At 45.5% G+C, this 27,792-nt stretch overlaps 1 protein-coding gene across 1 annotated transcript in view; it reads left to right on the top strand.

Annotated features, from left to right (window-relative positions):
* LGR4 (leucine rich repeat containing G protein-coupled receptor 4) overlaps nucleotides 1-27,792 on the top strand; it is a 179,473-nt gene that overhangs the window by 95,990 nt on the left and 55,691 nt on the right. The window contains exons 3-4 of the mRNA XM_060263211.1: nucleotides 18,321-18,392; nucleotides 23,253-23,324. Of these exons, the coding sequence (XP_060119194.1) occupies nucleotides 18,321-18,392; nucleotides 23,253-23,324 (144 nt within the window). The remainder of the gene's footprint in view (nucleotides 1-18,320; nucleotides 18,393-23,252; nucleotides 23,325-27,792) is intronic.

Below are 27,792 nucleotides of genomic sequence, written 5' to 3'. Positions count from 1 at the left end.
ATAGGAAAACCTTTATGATTTGAACAAAATACTGAGGAAAGAAAGGTATAGGTTATAGCATTTCACTACTGTTGAACTTTTTAACTGAGGTCCTATTCCTACAACTGATATCTTTTATTTTCAATTTTATTATTTTCAGCCTGCTTTAAGCAACTCTTCTGCACAGTTCCATTCAGACAGAAATCCTGCTCCTTCCCCCCCATCCTAAACTGCCAACTCCTTTGCTGCTAATTCCTGACATTTTCAATTACTGTTTTCCAAGCCTCCCTCTCTCAACATTGTGTCAGCTTCTCACCAATGAGAAGTGGAACCTAGCCTATCACAGCAGCCATGGCTTGGATGCATGGCCGCCATAATGTGTAGTTTGGATCAGAGAGAAAGACAGATTGGCCAAAGACTAGCCAGTAGACTTCCTGGCAGAATGAGGCTTTAATTTCATATCTCTCAAATCTGTATACTATTAGCCATGTGTGTCCCTCATCTGTTGATAGCTAATTCCATGGATCAGGCCAGGGTCACAAGGATACTAAACATGTCTTAAAATCTGGCTTAAAAAAACCTAGAAGGTATAAAATTCTACGCCCCCCCCCTTGCGTATCAGCAGCATGGAAAATATTCAACAGCTCACCCAGAGTTGCTCTGGATGAGCCACAGAGAGTGATTGGGGTGGGGGAGGAAGTCTTTGCTAACTCGCCCAGAACAGTTCCAGGTGAGCCACAGAGAATAGATATTGGGGAGGGGGGGAAGCATGGGGGGCAGGCAGAAAAAGAGAGTGATGAAGTAGGAGGGCAGAAAGAAAGATAGAGTGATGGGGTAGGGAGCAGAGAGACTGATAAGCATTGGGGAGAAAGTAAGAGATGGAGTGTCACTGTATGAAAGCGGCAGTCATATATTCCCACTCTTTGTTATCTGTAGACATAGTAAGTGGGTGTCTTCCTGTACTGTCCGTCTGTCTGATAGGTTTCAGAACTGTGTTTGAGTTGTTTTTTATACATTAATTTTCTATACCTTAAGGAATCTCAAAACAGCATGCAATCTCCTTCCCTTCTTCTCCCCACAATAGACACCTTGTGAGGTAGGTGAGGCTGAGAGAGTTCACAGAGAACTGTGACTGACCCAAAGTCACTCAGCAGGATTCATGTGGAAGAGTGGGGAATCAAACCCAGTTCTCCAGATTAGAGTCTGCTGCTGGTGTATCCTCCAGACCTATCCTTCATGAGTTAGTTGTAAATCTTGGTTTGACTTCCTTCATCCATTCCCTAAATTTATTTTTATTTTGTATTTATTTTTGTCAATTTATATTCTGCCCTCCTCACATGCGGTCTCAGGGTGGAGTACATCAGATAAAAATCAGTGCATGGATTAAAAACAGTTAAAATATAACATTAAAACAGACAGCCATTGACTAGGATACAAGGAACCAAGGCCGGAGCCACTGGCTAATGAGAACTTCTGAAGACTGGGCCAAACGAAGAGAGAGGCTGCAGTAAGGGAGGCCAACTTGATTGGACACTTGTTACCTCAACCAAAGGCCTGGCAGAACAGCTCAGTTCAGCAGGCTTTTCAAAATGGTAGAAGATCTGGCAGGACCCTGATCTCGTGGAAGCATATTCCACAAGGCCAGAACTAAACCAAAAATTATTTTTATTTATTTATTTCATGAAATTTATATCCTGTCGTCCCTCACAAGTGGTCTAAGAGTGGGTTACAGTAAATAAGTTAAAACAATTCAATAATTTCAATTTCACCTAAAAACCAAGTTAATAGCTACAGGATGGTGATCCATGATACAATAAAATCCCAAGTGCATTGTGTACATGCCCAGGAAGGGCCTGAACACTAGGCATATGAGCCCAGGCGATTGCCTATAACACAGATCAATATAATGTGCAACAAGGTTGTGTATGGTGTGCTTCATAGGAGGGTTAGAGCAGGGAAGGCTGATGAAATAAGACACCCAATGCTTCAACCAAAGGTCTGGCAGAATGGTAATACGGCATGTCTTTTGATAAATAGACAATGAATTGTAGTAAATCTTGCAGGGCTCTGATCTCAGTTGGGAGCATGTTCCACCAGGCTGGAGCCAGAGCTGAACTGGTTCTGACTATGGTTGAGACTAAGCAGAGGTCTTTTGGGCTGTGGACTGATGAGTGTAATGCTCTCTGGGGGACATATTGGGGGAGGCGGTCCCAAAGATATGGTAGTTCCTGACTTCATAGTGCCTTGAAGATAAGTACCATAACCTTGAACTTGATCCGGTACTTGACTGGAAGCCCGTGCAGCTGGCACAACACTGACTGTATATGCACCCACAAAGGTGTCCCAATTAGGAGATGTGCAGCTACATTTTGTACCAGCTGAGGTTTCTGGATCAAATTCAAGGGCAGTTCTGTATAAAGCAAGTTATAGTAGACTATCCTATAGGTGACCATTGCAAGTCACAGGAGATATAGGGAATCAGTTGCCTGACTGATTAAGATGATAAAAGGCCAATCTGGCAACATTTGTGATCTGGGCCTCTATATTAATATTTATTTATATATTGATATTTATTTACATAGTTCCTTCTATGCTGAATGTGTAAGCTCTATTTGATAGTTACACTGCATTCTTATTTGTGTCAGAACTCTCTTCTCTGCGCACGTAAAAAGAATAAGTTTATTTGCAATGGATGCTTCTTGGAAAACACATTTGAAAAGGTTTTTTTAAAAAATACATATCTAACTCTGTGCATTCCAGATCCATTCAACTTTATTCTTATTGGATAATGCGTAGATTTGTAGCCATAATGTAGTACACTGTTATTCAACCACAGAAAAAAGTATCTGCAAAATAGTTTGAATTTAGGTTGGAAGAGAAGGAGGAACTATTCCAGTGTTAAATGTATAGTTCAGACCTTTTCTTCAGAGTAATATGATTCTCTTCCTGATGTCAGTTATGCATTATATATGGCAAAAACTATGCAAAAGTTCTGCTAAATTCAGTATGAAAGGGTTATCACCATCAGTGTTCCCTCCAAGCTGCAGAGTCTGTTGAGCAAAAATTCTTCATTGTGAGCTACTGGTATTAAAGTTGTGAGCTACTGCATAAATTAGTGTGCTCTGGGGCCATTTTTCCTGCGCTAAGACAAAATGTGTGAGCTGGAGGCTAAAAATCTGTGAGCTAGCTCATGCTTACTCAGCTTCGAGGGAACACTGGTTATCACTTTTCTTCTTTTTAGACAGCATGTCCTCTTTTTTTGGTGTCCATATTTTTTTTTGGTGTCCATCTTCTTAAAAAACCCTGATGATAATGTCCTCTTTTTGGATTAGAAGGTTAGGAATATTCCTAGCTAGTAGCAGTTATCACAGCTTAAATATTAGGCGTATTTAAATGAGGTTTGTCTCAGTGATCACTTGTTTGAGGTTGCCAGTTGGGAAATATGTCCTCTTTTGCTTTTCAAAATATGGTAACCATATAATCTTCGTGGTCTCTGTGCATCACACTGATGGGATATAGGCGCCCGCGCCGATCACAATCGGTAAACTTGAAAGCTGCGGATTTCCGCGCCCTAGGCCCAGTGCGCATGCGCAGAAGCCCCACTGCGCATGCCCACTGGGACCGGAGTGGACATGCCACCAGTTCTCTTCTGACCGCCGCTTGGATCAGTCGATCATCTCTATGGTCGGTGAACTTTGTTGGAGCAAGAATCTACATAAACCCAGTCTGACAGCCACAGTATGACAGCTGGTGATCTAGCTGCCAGGCTAGGTCACAGTGACCTGATCAGCAGACCGGCTTGAGCCGGCAGAAGCCAAGTGATGCAATCTGCTGAGTCAGCACGGCCAGGATTGGCTGCTTGGACTATATATGATCTGTGTGTGCATCACACAGGTCTCTCCCTGTGAGATGGTGGTTAGGCGAAGCACTTTGTCCGTGGAGGTGATATTGTATAGACTGCACAAGAGAGCACTTGTCGTGTATATATGTTAATACACCTTTTGGCACTAGTTGCACGTGTCGGCCTGATTTTCTTTCCTGAAGCCCTGTGTCGGGCAAGTCATCTCCCTCACTCTGCTACTCCCGCTCCGACAGGGTTATGGGCCCAGGGCGGTTCCGCTGCGCGGAGGAGAGAGTTGAGAGTTGAGCTGACTGTGAGTTTGGAAAGAGCCGGAGGCGAGGAACGCCGGTGAAGGACACAGAAGCACCACCGTTCTCTGTTTGAGAGCCAGAGGGACGTCGGCAGCCGGCCGTGAGGAGGAGTCGGCACGATGGCTCAGCAACAGCTTGGAGTAGCCGTTGAGAAGCTCACCTCAGCCAACTACGCGGTGTGGAGCCTGAGAATGCAACACTACCTCAAGCGTGAAGGGCAATGGCTGTTCGTGAGTAACCCCCCTGCTGACTTATCTCCTGCCGAGACTGTGTTATCGGATAAGGCACTGGCCAACATAGTGCTGTCTATAGGAGATGACCAGCTGGTTTATGTGCGAGGGAAGGACACTCCCAAGGCTGCCTGGGACGCGTTGAGTGCGGTGCATGTTAGCACCACTGCTGGTTCCCTCATGGCCTTGACAAGGAGGATGTTCCGCACCGTTATGCCGGCTGGAGGGTGTGTGAAAGATCACATCAAACGGCTAACGGACTGTTTCGTTGAGCTGGAGGCAAGAGGCAAGACTGTAGCTCCAGACGACAGAGTGTACATTTTGCTGTCGTCGTTGCCACCTGAGTACACTCCCCTGATAACTTCTCTGGAGACGGTGGACGTAGCGACCCTGACCATGGAATACGTCTGTGCCCACCTGCTTGACTTCCAAGAGAGAATTGCCGCCGTGAGCTGTCCGGGGGTGTCGGCCGGGCAGCGTGCTGTTATCGGTGTGTCCGGGAAGACAGCCAAGAATGAGCCAGCTTTTGCTGCTGGCAGGCGTCCGAAGGTGGAGGAAGTGGAGCCGACTGCGTTTGCAGTCCGTCGCTGCTATGGATGCGGGTCGTCGCAGCACCTGCTCCGAGCTTGCCCTGAGAGGGAGAAGAGGCGGGGGCGTGTGCGGCGAGAGCGGAGGACCGCCAGCCCGTGTGAGGAAGCAACCCGGCTGGTCACGTCTGCAGTAGAGAGCACAGGGTCTGCTTGGATTTTAGACTCCGGGGCAACGAGCCATCTCTGCTGCGAGAAGGAGTTGTTGAAAAACATTGACAGTCCTGAGCATAAGTATGTGAGATTGGCTGATGGGACCACTGCCAATTCTGTTTGCTCAGGCAATGTGGAATTTCCTGCACTGAAATGTATGTTGCAAAATGTGTTGTATGTACCCTCACTGCAGTCTAACCTGTTGAGTGTTAGCACACTGTTTGACCAGGGATACCAGGTGAGATTTGAGAAAACCTGCTGCAAAATCCTGGGAGGTGGGGGAAAGTTGCTTGTGACAGGAAAGAGGGAAGGTAAACTGTATGTGGTCCAGAGTGATTGTGCCCAGGTGGCTCAGGTGTCGAATGAGCCTGTGCACAATAATTGTATACATTTGCTCCATAGGAGACTTGGGCACTGCGGATTTAGGGCGTTAAAGAAAACCCTGGAGCTTGTGCCTAGTTTGAAAGTAAATCCTTGCAAATGTTACTTGGATTGCCAGGTCTGCAAGAAGACCAAAAGCAAGGCGTGTGCTGTTGCTAAAGAAAGCTCAAGGGAAAGCACACGAGCCCTGGAACTAGTCCATTTAGACGTTATTGGCCCATTGCCAAAGAGTCTGTCGGGGAGGAGATACTGCTTGGTGGCCACCGACGACCACACGAGGTACGCGTGGGTTTTCACCATGGTGCATAAGTCTGAGGTGTATAAGACATTCACCAAGTGGGTCAAAGCAGTGGAGAGACAATTAGGGGTTAATCTCCTGGCTGTACAAACCGACAGAGGGGGGGAATTCTTATCTAACCAGATGAAACGTTGGCTGGAGAACAAGGGCATCGCCCACCGTCTGACGAACCCGGCAACGCCCCGAGAAAATGGGCATGGGGCTGTATTGCAGAATGTGATGTATTGCATGTTAGAGGATGCACAACTGCCAATGACCTATTGGGCAGAAACCATACATGCAGCTGTTTTTTTGCAAAATAGGGTTTGGTGTAATACTGTGAAAAATGTGCCTTACAGGTTACTGTTGAACAAGACCCCAGATTTGAGTTCTTTAAAAGTCTTTGGGTCACGGGCTCGGGTTGGCATCCACTCCACGAGTAGCGGGGAGGGGGATGTCCGGGCAGAGAGCCTAATTTTTCTGGGCTACAAGCCAAGGGCCAGGTGTTATCGTTTCTGCAATAGCAAAAGCAAGATAACACTTAGTAAGAGTGCCCAGTTCAATGAAGAAAGCAGCTGGCCAAGGTTGCACTCCTTGCAGAAACAATTTGTCCTGCTGCCAAGTAGCGATAACGATGTTGGAGCGCAGCCCAGAACTCCAGCCCAGGAGGTGGCACCCAGTGGGGCTGGAGAAGGTGAGCCGAATGCTGGCACAGAGCCTGACGAGCAGAGTCAGGAGGCAGAGCCTCAAATGCAGGAACTGGAGGTAAAGTGTGAGAGTCAGGAGGTTCAACACCCAATTACAGGGGCAGAGCAACCAGCCCAGGAGGTGGGAACAGAGCAACCCGAAGAAGACAAAGCTGGTCCAAGCACAGGGCCACGGGTGTCTGCCAGGTCCACCAAAGGCCAACGTCCCGCTAGGTACAAGTGTCCCTATGTCACTCTGACTGTCAATCCAGACCCACCCGGATTAGAGGAAATGTTAAAAGAAAAGGCTAAGAAATGGAAAGCCTGGGTGGCAGAGTGCGAGGCAAGGGAGAAGGAGGCTGAAGCCAAGCGTCTGAAAGAGCTGGCTGAACAGGAACACGATGATGTGTTTTACAATCATGATGAGTTCCTGCACGAATTCCGGAAAGGGTTCCGAGCTACGTAAATATGAACTGTAATGTTGCTGGTGGACATGTATGTAAACTGTGTAAAGTGTTTTGGTGCACTGGGTTTAAATAGATTAGGAGGTGTGTTGGAGCAAGAATCTACATAAACCCAGTCTGACAGCCACAGTATGACAGCTGGTGATCTAGCTGCCAGGCTAGGTCACAGTGACCTGATCAGCAGACCGGCTTGAGCCGGCAGAAGCCAAGTGATGCAATCTGCTGAGTCAGCACGGCCAGGATTGGCTGCTTGGACTATATATGATCTGTGTGTGCATCACACAGGTCTCTCCCTGTGAGATGGTGGTTAGGCGAAGCACTTTGTCCGTGGAGGTGATATTGTATAGACTGCACAAGAGAGCACTTGTCGTGTATATATGTTAATACACCTTTTGGCACTAGTTGCACGTGTCGGCCTGATTTTCTTTCCTGAAGCCCTGTGTCGGGCAAGTCATCTCCCTCACTCTGCTACTCCCGCTCCGACAAAATATGGTAACCATATAATCTTCGTGGTCTCTGTGCATCACACTGATGGGATATAGGCGCCCGCGCCGATCACAATCGGTAAACTTGAAAGCTGCGGATTTCCGCGCCCTAGGCCCAGTGCGCATGCGCAGAAGCCCCACTGCGCATGCCCACTGGGACCGGAGTGGACATGCCACCAGTTCTCTTCTGACCGCCGCTTGGATCAGTCGATCATCTCTATGGTCGGTGAACTTTTCTTGAATTATTAGGATTCATTGGATTTCCAGAGACTTTCTTAGTTTCTTAGTGTTTTTTTCTTTCGTTAGATGATGAGAGTAGAGGCGGAAAGGGTTATTTAACTCCTTTCCCTTTCCCCCCCTTTTCTTTAACCCCCCCCTTCCCCTTTGCATGGAAAAGCGCTGGGGATTTTTCAAGAGGTGTGCAAAGTGCGGGAGTAAAATCGCCCCACCTGATGGCCACACACTCTGTCTGCTCTGCCTGTGAGAGTCGCATAGACCTGACTCGTGCACACATTGTGCCAGGTTTTCGAAGCAGACAAAAAAGAATCGGGCAGCCCGTCTAGCAGCTGCATTGATGGAACAGGCATTGTCCCCAAAAAAGATGTCGACTTCATCGGACCGAGTCCACAAACAATCGACATCGGAGTCGGTCGATACCAACAGACCCCTTTCCGATGCCGATCGCCCCACAAAGAGAGCGGGCTTGGCATCTAAGTCGGACTCCTCCACTCCTGCAAAACAGCCAAGGGAGGAGAAGGGAGCTCAGCCGGAAGTGAAAAAGAGGAAGAAGACGGACAAGCTCAAACACAGCAAGACTATCGCTCTCTCCTTTCCAGCGTCTCCATCGGACCCGACGGCCCCTATTGTTCCACCGCTGAAGCTTTTCGCTTCGCCAAGTCATCGGCTAAGCCCTCCGATGCTGGCTTCCATGTCGACTCAGATTGCCATCTCATCTGACTCTGACCGCAACTTAGATCTAACGCAGCGCTCGGGTGCGGAGGACAGTCCTCCCGAACTCATTCATACTGTTGCTGAGACCCCTTGGTCGCGAAGCCCTCTTTGAGATCGATTGGACAGCCCCTCGGGGTCGATCCCACAGTCCTCGTCGAGGGAGCTCTTACACTCCTTGACCTCGATCCCGGAGACTTCGACGTGATCGCTCCAAAAGCCTTCAGCGAGACCGATCCCAGAGTCCTTGACGTCGGTGCCGATCTCGGGATTCGGAAGGGGATGGATCCCCACACAACCGCTCGCCAAGACTGCGACCTAAAGAAGACTCTCCGCACAGAAGGCTGCCACCTCCACTGCCGTGGTATCAGTGGCAATGGCAATATGTATACGGATCGTACCCGATGCCTTCGGTTTTTCCTTGGTTTCCCCTGAGACAGACGGAATGGGACCAGTACTCGGAAGCATCCTGCAGATCTTGGATGTCGTATTGGCCTCCGAAACGTGCTCCATCTGCTTCGGTGTCGAAACCACCCGATGCCGAATCGCCTCATCGGCAGAAAGTGTCTCCGCATTCCCAAGGCGCTGAGCAGGTCATGATCCCAGAGTCGGGTCTGCCTCCAGACACACCGCGGCCTCCATCAGACCATACAGAATTGCCGGAAGGTTCCCCTAGATCGGAAGAAGGTTCAATCCTGGAGGAACAAGGGGCTTCTTCATCGCCGGAAGAACCATCGCCTTCACATAAGATGGTTGAGGAACAACCCATACCCCATTTGAAGACCTCAAATCTTACGGGGACCTCATAAAACGAATGGCCCAGTCCTTATCTCTACCCAAAGTCCAACCTCAGTCTGTAGTCACGGACAACGTCTTTGACATTGTCCAAATGGACACATCCACGGCAATAGCTCTGCCACTAACCACGGTGATGTTACATACAGCAAAAGCTTCATGGGACAAGCCTGCGTCCACACCTATATCTTCTTGCAGACTTGATCACATGTATAGAATTCAGGAATCCACAGCCGACTTCTTATTCAACCATCCCAAACCTAACTCAGTGGTTGTAGCCTCATCGTCAAAGGCAAGAAAGACTCACACTGCTCCCCCCCCCCCCCGATAAGGAGGGGAAGAAGCTTGACAACCTAGGAAGACGCCTCTACTCGGCAGGCTCGCTAGGAGTGAAAGTCACAAACTACTCAGCCTGCATGGGGCGCTACCACTATTCTGCCCAATCTTCGTGAACATTCTAAAAATGCTATTAAGACAATCCAGAAAGAGGGTATGACGTTGGGCAAACAGCAGCTAAACTCGGCCAAGCACTCAGGAGATATAGGGGTAAAGACTATTACTACAGCCATCACTCTAAGAAGACACTCCTAGTTAAGATCAACTGCATTACAACCAGACATGCAGGCATACATCGAGGATCTCCCCTTTGATGGAAACGGATTATTTAGTGCCAATACAGATTCTGTATTACAGGAGATGGACAAAAGCATTAGAACATCCAGGAATGTAGGAGTTCCTGTCTCATCCCGATCACAGAACAAACACCCTTGGACCAAACCATGGAGCAAAAAGCCGTTCTCGAAACCACCTGTGGAGCAACAATGGAGGCCGAAAAGCACGACATCCTTTTCCAAGCCTCTGTACAATCCCAAGTCCAAGTATTCTCCTGCCTCTTCCCAGTCATCTCAGCAGAAGGGAAATAGGCAGCCCAAGCAGGGACTTTGACTGGTTTCTCCCCTGCTCTATGTCCCTCCCTTCTACCTCGGACCATACCCGACTCTTCCCCTTTTTACAGGCATGGTCCAGAATAACTACAGACCAGTGGGTCCTGTCGATAATCCGGCTGGGTTACCGGATAGAATTCCATCAAAATCCCACAGTTCTGACCTTCGTCCACACCACCCCTTCTCCTACTCTACGAGAGGAGGTTCAATCGCTCCTTCACAAAAATGCAATAGAACCAGTTCCAGCGAATCAGGAAAGACTGCGGTTTTACTCTCGATATTTCACAATTCCAAAACGAGACGGAGATCTTCGACCCATCATGGACCTTCGAGCCCTAAATTTCTTCATTTCACACCACAAATTCAAAATGACCTCCTTAACCAACATCCTTCCTCTTCTCAATCAGGGGGATTGGATGGCCACTCTGGACCTACAGGACGCATACTTTCATATCAGCATACACCCAGCTCACAGAAAGTTCCTCAGATTCACCATCGGGACTGCTCATTATCAATATCGAGCTCTACCCTTCGGTCTCTCCATGGCTCCTCGGGTCTTTACAAAGACAATGGTGGTCATTGCAGCCCATCTAAGACTGCAGGGCATCACGGTATTCCCATACATAGATGACTGGCTTCTGGTAGCAGAGTCAGAATCTCGTCTAATACAACACATCAATACCACTCTGACCCTCCTGTAGGAGTTGGGATTATAGGTCAACAAAAAGAAATCCTGCCTTCAACCTTCCCAGAAAGTACAATTTATAGGAGCAATCCTGGACATGCAGGCCTGCAAGGCATTCTTACCAACAAAGAGGGCAGACGACATTATATCCCTGGTGCAGATCTTCCTCCGCAATTCGACAGTTACAGCACTGCAGATTCAATGCCTTCTGGGTCTAATGGCCTCGACCACATCAGTTCTAGTATTTGCCAGATTCTACATGAGAATATTACAGTTGTGGTTCCTCAGACACTTCCGATGCCAAGTGGACCTTCCATCGCGCAAGATGATCATTCCACAGTCGGTCTTATCTACCCTCGTGTGGTGGCAGCAGAAACGGCACCTTCTAGAAGGAGCGCCATTCCACAGACAAAACCCTACAATAACCATAACTTCAGATGCGTCCCTGTGGGGGTGGGGAGCACATGTGAACGGCATTCGTGTGGGAGACAGGTGGCCGAAATGCCATCTACAATATCACATAAACTTTCTGGAGTTATTGGCGATTCATCATGCCATTCTTTCCTTTCTGCCGTTAATTGCGAACAAGACGGTGGCAATCTTGACGGACAACACCACCGCGTTGGCCTACATAAACAGGCAAGGGGGCACAGTATCAAGAAAGTTGTGCCTGTTAGCTCTGCGCATATGGGAGATTTGCAGGGAAACAAACACGGCTTTAGCAGCAACCAGAATGCCTGTGCAGACTTTCTCAGTCGCGGGGGAGCCGCACTCCACGAGTGGGAACTCAACTGGGAATTTCTCCAACCCGTATTCCAGAAGTGGGGGACACCAGAGGTGGATGTGTTCGCCACAAGCAGCAACACAAAGTGCAAGAGATTTTGCTGCAGGGGAGGAGTGGATCCACTGTCGTTGGGGGACGGTTTGCTGTTCCCATGGAACCAGCGGCACGTATACTTGTTCCCTCCCATTCCATTAATCACCAGAGTAGTACACAAGATCTACAGCGAGCAACCGAGAGGGATTCTCGTCACCCCCTGGTGGCTCAGACAACAATGGTTCTCTCCAATTCTGCGGCTATCCAAGAGAGTCTTCCATCAGTTTCCCATAGTCCCAAACCTTCTTTTGTCCCACCAGGAACTAGTGGTCCACCACGATGTTCCACATCTAAAACTAACAGCGTGCAGGCTGATCTAAGGTCACTTTCTGTAAGAGCACAGCATGCCATCCTAAATAGTAGAAAACCATCTACTTGGAAGTCCTACGAGTACAAATGGTCGAGGTTCGTACAATTCGCTTCAAACGCCTTGGTTGATCCGAGGATAGCAGGCCTTCCTATGATTCTGGACTTCTTGCTCACTTTACTAGAAGATATTGGATTTATATCCCGCCCTCCACTCCTAAGAGTCTCAGAGTGGTTCACAATCTCCTTTATCTTCCTCCCCCACAACAGACACCCTTTGAGGTGGGTGGGGCTGGAGAGGGCTCTCACAGCAGCTGCCCTTTCAAGGACAACCTCTGCCAGAGCTATGGCTGACCCAAGTCCATTCCAGCAGGTGCAAGTGGAGGAGTGGGGAATCAAACCCGGTTCTCCCAGATAAGAGTCTGCACACTTAACCACTACACCAAACTGGCTCTCCTACACCAAACTGGCTCAACTAGATAAAGGGTTAGCGGTATCATCAATAAGGGTGTACTTAGCTGCCATTTCGGCCAACCATGCACAAATTGAAGGACATTCGGTCTTCACACACCCTAATACTAAAAGGTTTCTCCAAGGGCTTATTAGATTGTATCTGTCAACTAGATACCCTACTCCAACCTGGGACCTTCCAGGAGTTTTGCATGCTCTGGCAGGGAAGCCTTTCGAGGCAATGGCGACATGTTCCCTCCAGCTGCTGACATGGAAAACAGCTTTCCTGATAGCTATTACCTCTGCGTGCAGAGTGGGCGAACTTGCTGCACTACGCTGTGATGACCCGTATTTGCGCTTCAATAATGAGGGAGTTTGGTTACGTCCAGACATCACTTTCCTTCCTAAGGTGATTTCCTCTTTTCAGCTGAATACGGAAATTTGTTTACCTGTTTATTTTCCTAGCCTGAGCACAGAGTCGGAACGAAGACTTCATGCTCTGGATGTGAAAAGGGCACTTTCCTTCTATTTGCATCGTGTAGGTCCATTTCGGAAGGACACCAGACTTTTTGTTTTGTACGCTTCAGCTTCGCTGGGCCGTAAGATCTCGTCTCAAAGAATCTCCAAGTGGATTACAGAGACCATCAAGCTTTGCTACTTGTTAAACAAGAGACCTCTTCCTGGGCCTATCCGAGCTCACTCTACTAGGGCAATGGCCACCTCCGCAGCTTTCATGAAAGGGGTTCCGTTGTGGGACATTTGTAAGGCTACCACTTGGTCCTCTCCGCATACCTTTGTCAGGCACTATGCGCTGGACCTTCGCTGGCATCAGTGTTCATCGGTGGGCCGTGCTGTTCTTTAGTCTCTTCCCTGCTGATGGACCGTTGCACCCTCCTCCAGGTAGGCTGTTAGCTTGCTAGTCTCCCATCAGTGTGATACACAGAGACCATGAAGAAGATAAACAGGTTTCTTACCTGTAACTGATGATCTTCGAGTGGTCATCTGTGCAGTCACACTACCCGCCCTCCTTTCCCTCTGCTGCCGGTCCATCCGTGGATCATGCAGCGGTCAGAAGGAACTGGCGAGATGTCCGCTCCGGTCCCAGTGGGCATGCGCACTGGGCCTTCTGCACATGCGCACTGGGCCTGGGGCGCGGAAATCCGCAGCTTTCAAGTTTACCGATCGTGATCGGCGCGGGCGCCTATATCCCATCAGTGTGACTGCACAGATGACCACTCGAAGATCATCAGTTACAGGTAAGAAACCTGTTTCTATGGAATCATGCTAAGGTGAAAAGATTTATATTGCTGACAAGTGCCTAGGAAATGTTAAAGAAGTCATGAATACAATGGTGATTTTCACATGGGCTTGGTATGGGGAACACTTTTTTTTGCTTCTTCCCTTTCTCAAAATGAAGGCAGGAATGAGGGAGCCATGTGGCAGGCAGCCAATGGAGACATGGTATTTTTAAGTAGCTCCATCTTCCTCATCCTTTTAGGTTTATGCCACAATGGCTGTCTAGCCTCCCACCCTTCAAAAGAATTGTGTAAGATTAGATGGCTGCTTTGAAGCCAAGACATTTTTGGAATCTCAGTACAGCATTGCCCTTTTTATACTGCTTACAAGGTGGGCATGAGTTTGAATAGTTCAGACTGGATATATAGTTGGCTTCAGGCTCAAGATGGGGCTTTTAGAAGGTACAGTACAGTTTTATTTAAACTGTAGCAGCGGGTGTCAAACTCATTTGTTATGAGGGCTGGATCTGATATAAATGAGACTGTGTCATAAAATGTAATGCCATGTAGCAGAGATATAAATGTTATAAAGCAGTTCCTCCTAACCTTTTTGGCACCACGGATTGTTTTTGTGGAAAACAATTTTTCCACAGGCTGGTGGAGGTGGGGTGCTGGGTTTTTGCTCCCCAGGCTGCTCCCTGTGCCCACACCCTCTCCCTGCCCCCCCGGGGGTCTTTAAATGAGGCGTAGACGAAGGTTGCTGCTGCGTTGCCCCTTCTGCCTGCCTGGGACCCAGGCAGATGAAAGAAGTGGTGCTTTGGAGCGAGGCCACACTGCCTCTTTCATCTGTCTGGGTCCTGGGTGGGCAAGAGGTGCAATGGGGCTGCTCTGCCTTGCTCTGAGGCAAGGGGAGGCAGCCTCAGAGCAAGGCCACATTGCCTCTTTCATCTGCCGGGGTCCCGAGCGGGCGAAAGGGGCAGTGAGGCTGCTCTGCCTCAGAGCAAGGCCACGCTGCCACTTTTGTCCACCCGAATCCCAGGTGGGTGAAAGGGGCAGTATGGCATTTCTGCCTTGCTCCGCAGCCCAGTTGCTAACAGGCCATGGATTAGTATAACTCTTGTTATAAAAGACACAGAAAAAAATTAAGATATTTTAAAAAAAACTTTAAATAAAACGTTGGCACTCTTACAATATTTTGTTTATGTAACAGTCTCTGATAACTGACACTTCTTCCTCTGAATTATTGCATCAAATGTCTGTGCAGTAGCAATCTTGAGTTTGCTGTTCAGGTGTGTATCTGTAAGCTGCAAACATACTTTTGATTTATTGACATTCATTACAGAAATTTCATGGCCAGGGTTCTGAGCCTAGGACCCATGGTAAAACATGAAATGGCTGGGCATTGCAAGTTTTTGTTCATAAGTTGCTTCATGTGCTGGTTAAGAACATGTGCAGGCATCCTGACACAGACTGGGGGCAATGTGTTTGTCTACAAAACTATAGTGTTCTCCTGAGAAATATCTACAACTCCTATGAGACAGTGCAGGTATAGAGAGACAGCAATGTATTGTGGTCAGTATCAGCCTACTTATATGGGAAGCTATAACAGCACCCACCTCACGGTCACACTGGATTGCTTCTATGTGCTGTTTATGGCTATCCCAGCCCCTCTTTCTCCTCAGTTCTTCCTTTAAAAATTTTTACCTCACGAATATAAACCTCAAGGGGTGGGTATGATATGGATTTCTCTATCTTAGTCTCTTCGGGGGTTTTGCTTTCAGATGGGTGTATAATTCTAATTTGTAGGGGACCACAGCATCTTTGACAGTTTTCCCAAATTATATAGGCACCAGAGAACTTTAACGTAAACCACAGATATTTATTTCAACACGAAGTCTTCACTTGGGGATATGGGAGATATATACAAGGGCTATAAAGTATCTCATGCAGTTAACAAGTTGCTTAGTTGTTTCAGGCTTTCTAATATAACTTCCTTCTTAGGTCTCTCAGGTTCACAGTTCCTATATAAACACTCTCCAACACTAGCAAAGGCTGGCCTCTTGGGTGTAATGTGCCAAGTCTCTCAAGTCGAATGGAGCTTCTACTCCCAGCCCTTCAGACTTCCAGACCCACATATATTCCCTCAACCACCTCTCTAGATCTTAAGAGATGTATATAAGTGTCTGTTACGGTTCAGATCTTCACAGTGACTCTCATTCTTAGTCACACACAGCCCCTTGCTGTTTTTATAGAGCTAGCAGTCAGCTTTTCTTCTCATGAAGACTCTCCACAGCTACTGCCCCAGCTCCCTCAAAGACCGACTCTCTCTCAGATTCTGTCAGGCACTAACTGACTCCCTCAGCCATTAACTGACAATCTCACACTGAGAGCTCAGAGCACTCTGCCCCCCACCCTCAGGTCACCTGACGCAGGCTCTGTGCGTCTTCAGTTTTATGTTTAACCCATACCTTACTGTCACAGAAGCCTAGGTTCAAAATTCCCAGTCAACAAAGGAAATGTATTGGGTGAACTTGGTCTGGACACATATACTCATCCTAATTCACCTCACTGTCTTGTTGTTGTTCCTCATCTAAATAGTTCATATTGCTTTCCTACTGAGAAAAACTGGATCTTGAACACATGAATACAATCAAAAGGGGGAGGGAACCCAGTTGCACCCAGGAGAGGCCTGGCATAACGTGCCCAGCAAAACACACACTGTAGCAAGACACACAAAAACTCATACCGTGAATAAAACTTTGTTGGTCTTAACGGTGCTTTATATTTCTCCTATGAGATTGAGGCAGCCAAGCAAAGCAAGCTCTCCCTCCTTCAGGAAGGGGAAGAAAGGCTTATCTTTGTCTCCCATGTAATTGGAGCCTGGCCAGGAAGCAAGCTCTGGCTCATACCCTCTCTCCCCCTGGGATGAGCAGCCTCAGCCACTGCAGGAAACAGAAGCTTGCCTGTCAATCTGTCTTTGAGGTTGAGAGAGTCTAGTAAAGCAATCTGCTACTTAAAAGCAACAGCAGAACTAGAGAAGGAAGCAGGAGACAGCCAGTTCCTTGCAGGCCTGATAGGAGCCCTCTAGGGGCCTGATCCATCCCACGGCCACGTGTTTGACACCAGAGTAAACTGGCAAGCACCCTTAGACCTCTTATGTGTCAGGGAGGTTTACCACGGCAATTTCTTGGAGCTGGCTGGCTTGAGGAATTTGGTAAGGAGGACTTCCTTGGGATCAGCCTCCTTCATTTAACCCCAGTTTCAACTGGCATGGGAGAATAGTGATGTGGGTCTTTCTTGGAATGTCTTATGATATGTAGACAATGAAAAGCAGAGCACATGAGGTTTGAGCCATGGTTGGTTTCTCTGAGCATGGGAGGCTGAAGGAGGCAACCAGCCTCAAAGAGTACCCAAGATGAAGGTATTTTGCTCTGATTCATAGGAAGAATATATAAATCTATCATGTTGTTGATCATCCTTAAATAAAGTTAGCCCTAGGTTAACACTGAACTCTTAAGAGGTTTATGATAACTAACTTTGAGGTTATATTGGGAAGTCTGGGTTTCTGTGTCCTTTTACAGTATTCATATGCCTCTAGAGCAGCAACATGCCTCTGGAGCAATTACTTTTTTCAGTTTTAAAGTAGAATACTTATTCTGTATAAACATTCCCACTGTATCATTTTCTGATGCATTCTGTGTCCATTTTCACATTCTAACCAACAATATGAAAGCAAACAAGGAAATAATTAATATGGCTGAAAATGATCTCTTCTTGCTGGCAGTCACAGATTACCAGGTCTCTGCCATGTCCTTATCTCTTGCTTAATAAAAATAAAATCCGTGATCAAAAGCATTAGTAGTTGACTGGAGTTGAATGATATAACAAAGACTTACAGTAAAAAGTGTTTGAACAAAATATACGGAAACCATGAATGGTAACTCCATTTCAAAGCTATTTCTGCTTGATTAGCAGGGTCTGCAAGAACAGTTTGCCTTTCTTATTTGGAAAAAAAATATCTGTTAGCAGCCAATTTGCTTGCAGTTCAGAGTTAGGCACATAAAGTGTTATTGAAATCAACAGTTCTTATGCAGTTGTAGTTTTAAATGTGACTAGGATTGAGGTCACCTGCATAATATTCAAATATATAGGAATAACAGTTTTCCAAATAGATTCCCAGAAGGTAAGGTATTTCTCAGGTTATTTGGAATGGCAAGGAGAAGCATCTGCTGGGGACATGGTGATGTTTTTAAACAGGTGCCCCCTTTTTAGTCACAATGTGTTCTGCCTTCATGCAAGAGTAGATATGAAGTCAGAGAGTTTTATGCTACAACCCATCATTTCTCCCCCCTCCCCCACACCAAAGAAGGTTGTGGACTACATGAGTTGGAGACTCTATGTGTTTTATAGCAGTTACAACTCATAATGTGAATGAAGTTTGATGTTTGTGGTTTAAACATTGCTTGCAAATGTAGACTGTGATAACTCAGTTCATTGTGGCTTCTTAAACACATGCAACTTGAGTGAGTACTAATACATGTAAAGCATAAATGCCGTATAATCGCATTTGGAGTGTGTAAGTTGCTTCAGCATTTTGATGCACTGATGATTTAATCTATTAGACAATTGGAAATGTGCTTTATTTTCACAGTCCATTATTATTGTTGTTGTTGCAATCTTTTCCAGACGGCTGGCTGGCAATGACCTTGCGTTTATTCATCCGAAGGCCTTGTCTGGGTTGAAGGAACTCAAAGTTCTGTAAGTAATCAAATTCCAAAACTTCACTGGATAGTGCTTTCCTTTCTTGTCCGGTCAGCATATTCACTGAGGTTTAAAATAGTGGGGTTTCTGAATTTCTGCACAGCCCCTTAGTAAGATGGAAAACTTTATTAATTGCTATTTTAAAATAGTTTTAGTGGTATATTGTGGTATAAATGCTTATTGCTGCATTTAATTGAAATTCAGGTGTTTGTTTGATCCAAAGACTGTACATAAAGCACTGTGGTATCAATTGAACTGGAAGATAATGGAAGCTGCTCAGTGTGCAAACAATCAATGCATAGGAGTTTGTGTGGTTCTTTTGATTTTTTTTTACCATGCCCAGGGGCTGATAGGCTATTTAACTTTCAGGGAATGTTTGTGGTGGACTGCTGGCCTCCAGGATTAAACAGAATCAAGCCCCTGAAGCACTGCAGGGACCACTCATGCTCTGACCAAGCCTCTGCAAAATCAGGGCCCACCATAATTTCTCATGACAAACTAAAACTGACCAGACTCTTATGGCAGCAGTTAACTATTCACAAAGAGCTTGCTCTACAGAGCCATCTCAACATGGTTCTGTCTCAAGTGGCCACCATCTGTTAAGCAAAGCGGTTTTCCATGTATGCCTCAAAATCCTGGATTGTACATTAGAGCTTTTGGATCAGTGTACTAATCTCTAGAAATCATGGTGCACCTCTTTTCACTTAAAAAAAAATCCTTTGTTTCAGATTCTTGGGATGGGGTAGGTATATATATATATATGCATGCTGGGTTCAGGTAGCCAGCTCAAGATTGACTCAGCCTTCCATCCTCCGAGGTCGGTAAAATGAGTACCCAGCTTACTGGGGGGAAAGCATAGATGACTGGGGAAGGCAATGGCAAATGACCCCGTAAAAAGTCTGCCATGAAAACATTGTAAAAGCAATGTCACCCCAGAGTCAGAAATGACTGGTGCTTGCACAGGGGACTACCTTTAGCTTTATATGTGTGTGTGTATTCTATGTAAAGTTTCTGGGAGAGGTCATATGGAGATCTGGATTGAGCTGCAAGCAATATGCAGATGACATTCAAGTCTGCCTTGATCTTAGGGAGGCTGTGGAAATTGTGAACAGGAGCCTGGAGGCAGGTTTGGAATGGATGCGGAATAACAAGCTGAAATGTAATCCTGAAAATATAGGGGTGCTGTTGGTGGGGGGAAGGTTATCCTCTGTTTGGATGTGGTGGTTATTTAGTCGCACAGTCGAGTCTGACTCTTTGCGACCCCATGGACAAAGTCACGCCAGGCCCTTCTGTCTTCCACCATCCTTTGAAGTCTGCTCAAATTTGTATTAGTTACATCAGTAACGCTGTCCAGTCATCTCATCTTTTGCTGTCCCCTTCTTTTTTTGCCTTCTGTCTTTCCCAGCATAATTTGGTGGCCAAAGTATTTGAACTTCAGCTTCAGCATCTGATCTTCCAGGGAGCAGTCTGGGTTGATTTCCCTTAGGACTGACCGATTTGATCTTCTTACAGTCCAAGGGACTCTCAAGATTCTTCTTCTGCATCACAGCTCGAAAACATGTATTCTTCTGCACTCGGCCTCCTTAAGGTCCAACTCTCACAGCCAGACATTACTGCTGGGAATACCATAGCTTTGACTATACGGATTTTGTTGGCAGGGTGATGTCTCTGCTTTTTATTATACTGCCTAGGTTTGCATAGCTGTCCTCCCAAGGAGCAAATGTCTTTTAATTGCATGGCTACAGTCACCATCTGCAGTGATCTTGAATCCCAGAAATGTGAAATCTGTCACAACTTCCATGTTTTCTCCTTCTGTTTGCCAAGGAGTGATGGGGCCAGATGCCATGATGTTAGATTTTTTGATGTTAGGTTTCAAGCCTACTTTTGGGCTCTCCTCTTTCATTCTCAACAAGAGGTTCTTTAGGTCCTCCTCACTTTCTGCCATTAGAGTGGTGTCATCTGCATATCTGAGGTTGTTGATGTTTTTCCCGGCAATCTTAATTCCTTCTGCTTCATCCAGGCCGGCATTCAGCATGATGTACTCTGCATATAAATTAAATAAGCAGGGTGACAATATACATCCTTGTCAAACTCCTTTTCCTATTCTAAACCAATCAGTTGTTTCATATCCCGTTCTGACAGTTGCTTCTTGACCCTTATATTGGTTTCTCAGGAGACATGTGAGGTGAGCTAGTACTCCCATCTCTTTAAGGACTTGCCACAGTTTGTTGTGATCCACACAATCAAAGGCTTTAGCTTAGTCCATGGAGCAGAAATAGACGTTTTTCTGATACTCCTGTGTTTTCTCGATAATCCAGCAAATGTTGGCAATTTGATCTCTAGTTCATCTACCTCTCTGAAACCCAGCTTGAACTTCTGGTAGTTCCTGATTTACATACTGCTGAAGCCTAGCTTGTAGGATCTTTAACATGACCTTGCTGGCATGTGAAATGAGTGCAATGGTACGATAGTTTGAACATTCCTTGGCATTACCCTTCTTTGGGATTGGAATATAAACTGACCTTATCCAATCCTGTGGCCACTGTTGCATTTTCCAACTTTGCTGACATAATGTGTGCATCACTTTAACAGTATTGTCTTTTAGAACTTTGAATAGCTCAACTGGGATACCGTCATCACCGCTCGCTTTGTTGTTGGTAATGCTTTCTAAGGCCCATTTGACTTCACACTCCAGGATATCTGGCTCGAGGTCAGCAGTTTCACTCTCATGGTTGTCAAGGACATTGAGATCCTTCTTGTGTAATTCTTCTGTGTATTCTTACCACCTCTTCCTAATCTCTTCTGCTTCTGTTAGGTCCCTACCGTTTTTGTCCTTTTTCATGGCCATCTTTGCACGACACGTTCCCTTGATTTCTCCAATTTTCTTGGAGAGATCTTTCGTCCTTCCCATTCTGTTATTTTCCTCTATTGCTTTGCATTGTTCCTTCAGGAAGGCCTCCTTATCTCTCCTTGCTGTTCTCTGGAAATCTGCATTCAGTTGAGTGAATCTTTCCTTTTCATCTTTGCTTCTGTTGGATAAACAGGTGGCAGCGGTGACTGGGGTGCCTTTAAGCAACTATGGCTGGTGAATCAGCTGTGGCTTTTCCTGTGGTGCATGCCCTGGTAACATCTAGAATAGATTTTATTTATTATTTCTTTAATTGTATGTATATCCCGTCCTCCCTGCCGAAGCAGGCTCAGGGCGGCAAACATGGCCAATAGGCAAAATTAAATACATTAAAACCGGTTAAAAGCAATTACAATTGCAACCTTAAAACTATTTGAAACAGCCAATACGATAACATTAAGTGCAATTTTTAAAAAGTAAAGGTAATCCCCTGTGTAAGCACCAGTCGTTTCCAACTCTGGGGTGACGTTTTATCACGTTTTCATGGCAGATTTTTTATGGGGTGGTTTGCCATTGTCTTCCCCAGTCATCTACACTTTACCCCCAGCAAGCTAGGTACTCATTTTACCGACCTTGGCAGGAGACAGCCTTGAGTCGGCTACCTGAACCCAGCTTCTGCCAGGATCGAACTCAGATCGTGAACATGATGGCAGTGTAACAGATCTCTCCAGATGACTGCAGTGTGCTTTATGTGGGTCTGCCCTTGATACAGAATGTTGTGGTTGGAGTGGGTAGTAAGGAACCATATCCCTCTAGTCTTGTTCCACCTGCAATGGCTTCCAGTTTACTTCTGTGATATTAGAAGAAGTTGACCTTGGAGTAAAAATTCAGGGTGCTGGTAAAGCCTTATATGGCCTGGGACCAACATATCTTAAAGCAGGGGTATCGAACTCATTTGTTATGAGGGCTGGATCTGATATAAATGTGGCCTTGTAGGGCCAGGCCATGTCAGGTTGGGCTGGGCCATGTAAGGCCAGACCATATATATACCTATTTAAGATTAGGGAGCAGAGATATAAACTTTATAAAGGACACAGAAAAACACAACTAAATTTTTAAAAAAACCACCTTAAAACATGCTTAAAACATTAGCACTTGTTGGTCTTAAAGGTGCTTTCTTTGTATTTCTCCCATGGGATCCAGGGAATTGGGCAAAGGAAGCTCTGGCTCTTTCCTTCCCTCCCCAGGGGACCAGGAGGGGGAGGAGCCTCAGCCAATAGAAGGAAGAGAGGCTTAGCTAAGTAGCTCTGCTGTGCGATTGAGTAAGCCTTGCAAAGTATGCTGTTATGGAGAAGGAAGTAAGAGTTAGGGACAAGGAAGCCAGTTGCTTGGAGACCTGATAGGAGCTCTCCGGGGGCATGACTCGGCCCCCAGGCCGCATGTTTGACACCCCTGCCTTAAGGACTTCCTTCTCCCATACGAACCTACCCACTCCAGTTATCCTCAGCAGCCCTCTGTCAGTTGCCCTTGCCATCTGAGGCTAGACAGGCAGTGACCTGAGAAAGGGCCTTTTCCGTCATGGCACCAAATTTTGAAACTTTCCCCAGAAAATTTGTCTCCCTCTATTAGTGTCTTTTGCCTGGGTGTGAAGACTTTTTTTGTTTTATCTAGCATATCTGCAATAACACCTTTAGGTTCTCCTTCTACTGTTGTTTGTTGAAGTGTTTTAACGTGAATTTTGTATTTAATTGTAATTAAATTATTTAAATACTTCAATGTTTTTATGTTTGCTGCCTTGAGGATGCTGATTGGGTGGAAAGAAATAAATACAATAAATAAATGCAAGGTTCAAGGAGGATATGAATTTTTCTCCTCAGTAGTTATGGGGGTCAGATTGCAATCATTTTGTTTAGAATTGCAGAATGCAGGAGGAAATGGGAGGTGTGTAGAAGTGTGTGTGGTTGAGAGGGTCTTCTAAATCTGTTTACACTGCTCATGTTCTTTTACAGCACTCTGCAGAACAACCAGCTGAAAACTGTTCCTAATGAGGCCATTAGGGGACTAAGTGGGCTACAGTCTCTGTAAGTTCTTTTGTAAATTGTCGGTGCCTGCATCTGTTGGTTTCTGATTTTTATTTGTACATAAATATATTTGCCATCTTGAAACTACTGCAGATGTAATACGGTAAATGCAATTCCCACAACACAGCAAATGCAATTAAAATGTATTTATTTTAATAAGACTTGAAAAATATTTGCCTATATACTCTTTAGACATGCATATCCTTACATACCACAATAACAAAAAAGCTTATAGTGCAGGAAGCATAGGTACAGGGAATCCAACATAGGATTGTTACAGGTTTCATTCAGTCTCTTTATTTGTACATATAATATAAGATGCACATAATTGCTTGAGGAGTTTAAACACTAGGTTAGAACCTATACTGCTGCAAATTGAATGAATTCATGGAGCTGATTTTTTTGTGTCTTCTGTTCCCCTTCCATCCATCAGTCTACTGTTGTTCCCAAATGTTTCCCAACTTGCTTGAGTGACTTTATGAAGTGATTTTAGAGCTTTCTTTATGGTAGTATAGATTCCAATCCTGTTTAGTAGTTCACACCAGTTTATCGCCTAGTAGAAAGAAAATGTGATTTCCCTCATGGTATCTCTGATCACAAATAACCAGCCAGGTTACCTTATGGGCTGCTTTAAATTAGCCAGATGTATATTTTAGAAAATTTGGGAATCTGCCTGCACTTACGCTAACTTATTCTGCTCTAGGTAAAGATCCTTAGCAGCCTTACTTAAGTATATTACAGCAGTGTGGCTATGAGTTTGCTAGTACATGAATGCTGGTCAGAAGTTCCATTTGGCAACAAATATCTTAGCAACCAGATTTTGAGCATTTTATGTCTGGAGAAATTTCAGAGGTAATCATATACACAGCCTAAAGGATTAACCTAAAAACAACATAAAACTCTTTGATGTATCTATGCTACGATATTAAAAGAAGTTGACCTTGGAGTAAAAATTTCTTCCAGAGAAAAACTGTTTTGAAGGTCTATGAGATGTGTGATCTTTATCTAAAGCAGAAGACATGTAAAATGCTAGAAGATTGTGTCTGCCTTAGAAATTATTTACAAAGTTATTATAATATAGCGGGTTCTATGCATGACAGAGTCTCAGAGTAAGTGATGACAAGCTCTTTAATAGACATGATATGTGATAGGGCTACATTACAAGACTGGGGATGGGGCCTACCAGCCCAACTTATATACATCTCTGGATTCCCGCGCTAGCACATCATTGGGTCATTCAAACCGGTGGGGGCTTGTGATTGGTCTAGGGCTGCAGGGATTTGAATCCTGCAGCCCTTTGTTCCCAAGTCTCCAAGCTCAGTCCGCCTGGCTCCAAGGAGCTCGGCGGGAACATCCAAAGTCTTCCCTTGAGTCCACATACATAACAGTTATCATGCCAGTCCAAAATCTTCAAGTTTAAACATGACCTAGCTGCTTGTTTGGCTGTATTTCTGACTTAACATGAAGGAAGTTTTAGAGAGATTTCTTTCTTGGTGACCAAACACATGTATCTTGTTCGGAACACCTTCAGGAATTATTGATAATAATTTGTTGTCCTTTCATTGCCTTTGACTTAGATGCTGGTGGCTTAAAAGCCAGCAAATACTGTTGGGACACTTTTTATACCTGTATGAGCTCTTTTCATAAATAGTTTTATAAAAAAGTTTTGTAATTCTTAATGTGTTCACAGTTGATGGTCAATGCATTTTTAATTTTGAGTTTCTTTGCTGAAAAGAACTAGAATGTAGGTATTACTTTGTTAACAATACAATTTGCTACAATGAAAACCAGCAGTTGTCTAAAAATTTGGGGTTTTTTTAATACTGGGTGTGCGAGGGAAGAAATATTTGGTATCATTTGAATTTGGGATAAAAATCCTGAATATTCCCAAATAGCAACACTGGTATTGCATTGGTATTTGGAAAATACTCGGTATTCCCAAAGATATTAATTTCCACTGTACCCTAGGGCAGGGGTCCCCAGCGTGCTGACCATGAGCGCCATGGTGCTTCCTAGCACCTTACCTGATGCCCATCAAGTGTTTCTAAAAAGTGGGCAGATTCAGGTGGGGTTTTAGGGCAGCAAGACATCTGATTGCCCATAGGAGATTTGATTGGCTGTGCAGATTTTTTAAAATGTTGTTTTGGCAGCAGCTGCCACCACAGGACCAGGATCTTCACTGCGTGACTGAAGGTGAGCTGCAGCAGCCATTTTACACTTGGCTCCACCTCCTGAGGCAGCCATTTTGTGACTGCACCCACCACATTATGTCAGAATTCCAGAGGGCATCTGCTGGCTCAAAAAGATTGGGGACCCCTGCCCTAGGGGACCATTATAGGCAATGGCAAACCTCATAGGCAATGGCAAATCTCATATTCAGTGGGCTGGGGGGGGAGGGGATTTTAGGGAGAAGTACCACATTTTCAGTGTACTTGCTGGAGCCTCTCCCCAAAATAACCCCCAAGTTCCAAAAAGATTGGACCAGGGGGTCCAATTTTGTGGGCACCCAAAGAAGGTACCCTCATCCTCCATTGTTTCCAATAGTGGGAAAAAGTTAGCAAGGCAGGCAAAACCCAGCAGCCAGATTCTCCCTGAGAATTCTCCCTGAGAATCTGCATTGGAATGTGAAGTGTGGGGAGGGGGCATGTTTTCAAGGCCAAAAGCAGAACCAGTGCAATGTGCCCAGCAGAACCAGTGCCACTGTTTTATTCGGCTCTTTGAGGAGACTTCCTGATTTCACTGGCAATTGAATGAAGGCTTGCCATGTATTTAGGTTTGCTGGTCCCCAGATCTGGGCAGGGGATCCCACAGTTTTGCAGGCTCCTCCCTGCCGCCAGCCCCACCCCAACTGCCACAATGTGCCTTTAGATCTCAAGTAGGTTCAGAAACTTGCAACTGCTTCTGTTTTGGAAGGTGTAGGTGCTCCTTTAAATCTCAGCGAGACTGAAGCTGGGAGGGGGAAGCAGGAAGGGCCATGCGTGTGTGTGTGTGAGAAAGAGGAAGCCAGAGAGCCCAGTCCATTTTTTTTTTTTTTGCATTTCTTTCAGAAGCTGTATATTATTTTGGCTGCTTTGTGAGTGTGGATGTGAGAGAGTTCACTTTCATTTTAGTGGAAGTACAACTGCTGTGGAACCATTTGAATGCAAAAAAGGGGGAGGAAATGACTATATTTTGGGGAACTGCACTGTTGTATTTTTATTTTTAGAGAATGGGAAAGATGTCCAGCTCCACCCCCAAAGTCCCCAGATATCTCCTGAGTTGGACCTGGCAACTGTCAAGTCTGCTGTATTTTGGTCAAACTGCAGTATCCTAACATTGGTTCAGAAGTAAAGGGTTCTGGGTAAACTACACTGAACACCGAATGCTGCTAGCTAACTTTCCTCATCCCCCCACTGTCCCTTTGTTGTGTAGCCTGCTTTGAAATGGTGATATGGGAACAAGATAGTGGAGCCTTCTCAGGCAGAGTGCCTGTGGGAGTGTGAAAGCGCCAAGGCCTCAGCTTGGGAACGAAGTAGTAACATCCTGATGTGAATATACACTGCATAGAATGCCCCTCCCTCAGGAATCCTTTTGATGTATACCTTAAATGCTTGGTTAATGTCTATGTACCCCAGTCCTTCAATCTCTATCATGGTCTATAGTTCTGTCTCCAATAAACTAGTAACTTTGTTTCAACCAAAGACTCGTTATTGAATTCAGCCGACTTGACAGCAACCCTACATATGTCCCTAATATTTCTAAAGAGTTTACAGTCACCATGTGTACAAGATTAGTCATGTTGACTGTTATTTGGGAGAAGTGGATAAATGGAGGCTGTTTATATAATTAATAGCATATTGGTCCTTTTAGGGCTTAAAACATACATTTGTATTCTAAGTGGAGCACTTATGGATAAGAACATAAGAAGAGCCCTGCTGGATCAGACTAATGACCCATCTAGTCCATCATTCTGTCTGACACAGTGGCCAGTCATTCCTCTGGAGGGCCAACAGCAGGGTATAGAGTCTGATACCTTCCATGGATATTGCATCCTGGCTCTGGGATTCAGAAGTTTAGTGCCTCTGCACATGAAGGTTCTCTTCAGTCACCATGGCTAGTAGCCACTGATAGACCTATCCCCCATGAATTTCTCTAATCCCCCTTTAAAACTGTTTATTCCTGTGGCTATCACTATATCCTCTGGCAGTGAATTCCACATTTTAATCACTCTCTGTTCTCAGTGTATTAAGGTATTAGTACACTACTGCAGTTGAGAAAGTGCTTGTTAGGGTGGATTTGTTATCATAGTCATAAACCAGTTGTTACTGTATCAGCCTTATCAGTTCTTCTCTCTGAGATCTAACAGCTACTTTGCAACCATTCAAGTGATTTCTTTGTGGATTTTGAAGTAGCACTTTAAAAGAACAAGGTTCACTTCAGATTCCAGTTGTCCCAAAGCGACTTATGTCAAAGGTACAGTCTGAGATGC

Source organism: Heteronotia binoei, chromosome 21 (assembly GCF_032191835.1).
Source record: "Heteronotia binoei isolate CCM8104 ecotype False Entrance Well chromosome 21, APGP_CSIRO_Hbin_v1, whole genome shotgun sequence".
In the NCBI taxonomy this organism is placed as follows: Eukaryota; Metazoa; Chordata; class Lepidosauria; order Squamata; family Gekkonidae; genus Heteronotia; species Heteronotia binoei.
The sequence above is the reverse complement of the archived record's forward strand: the minus strand, read 5'-3'. Positions and strand labels throughout refer to the sequence as shown.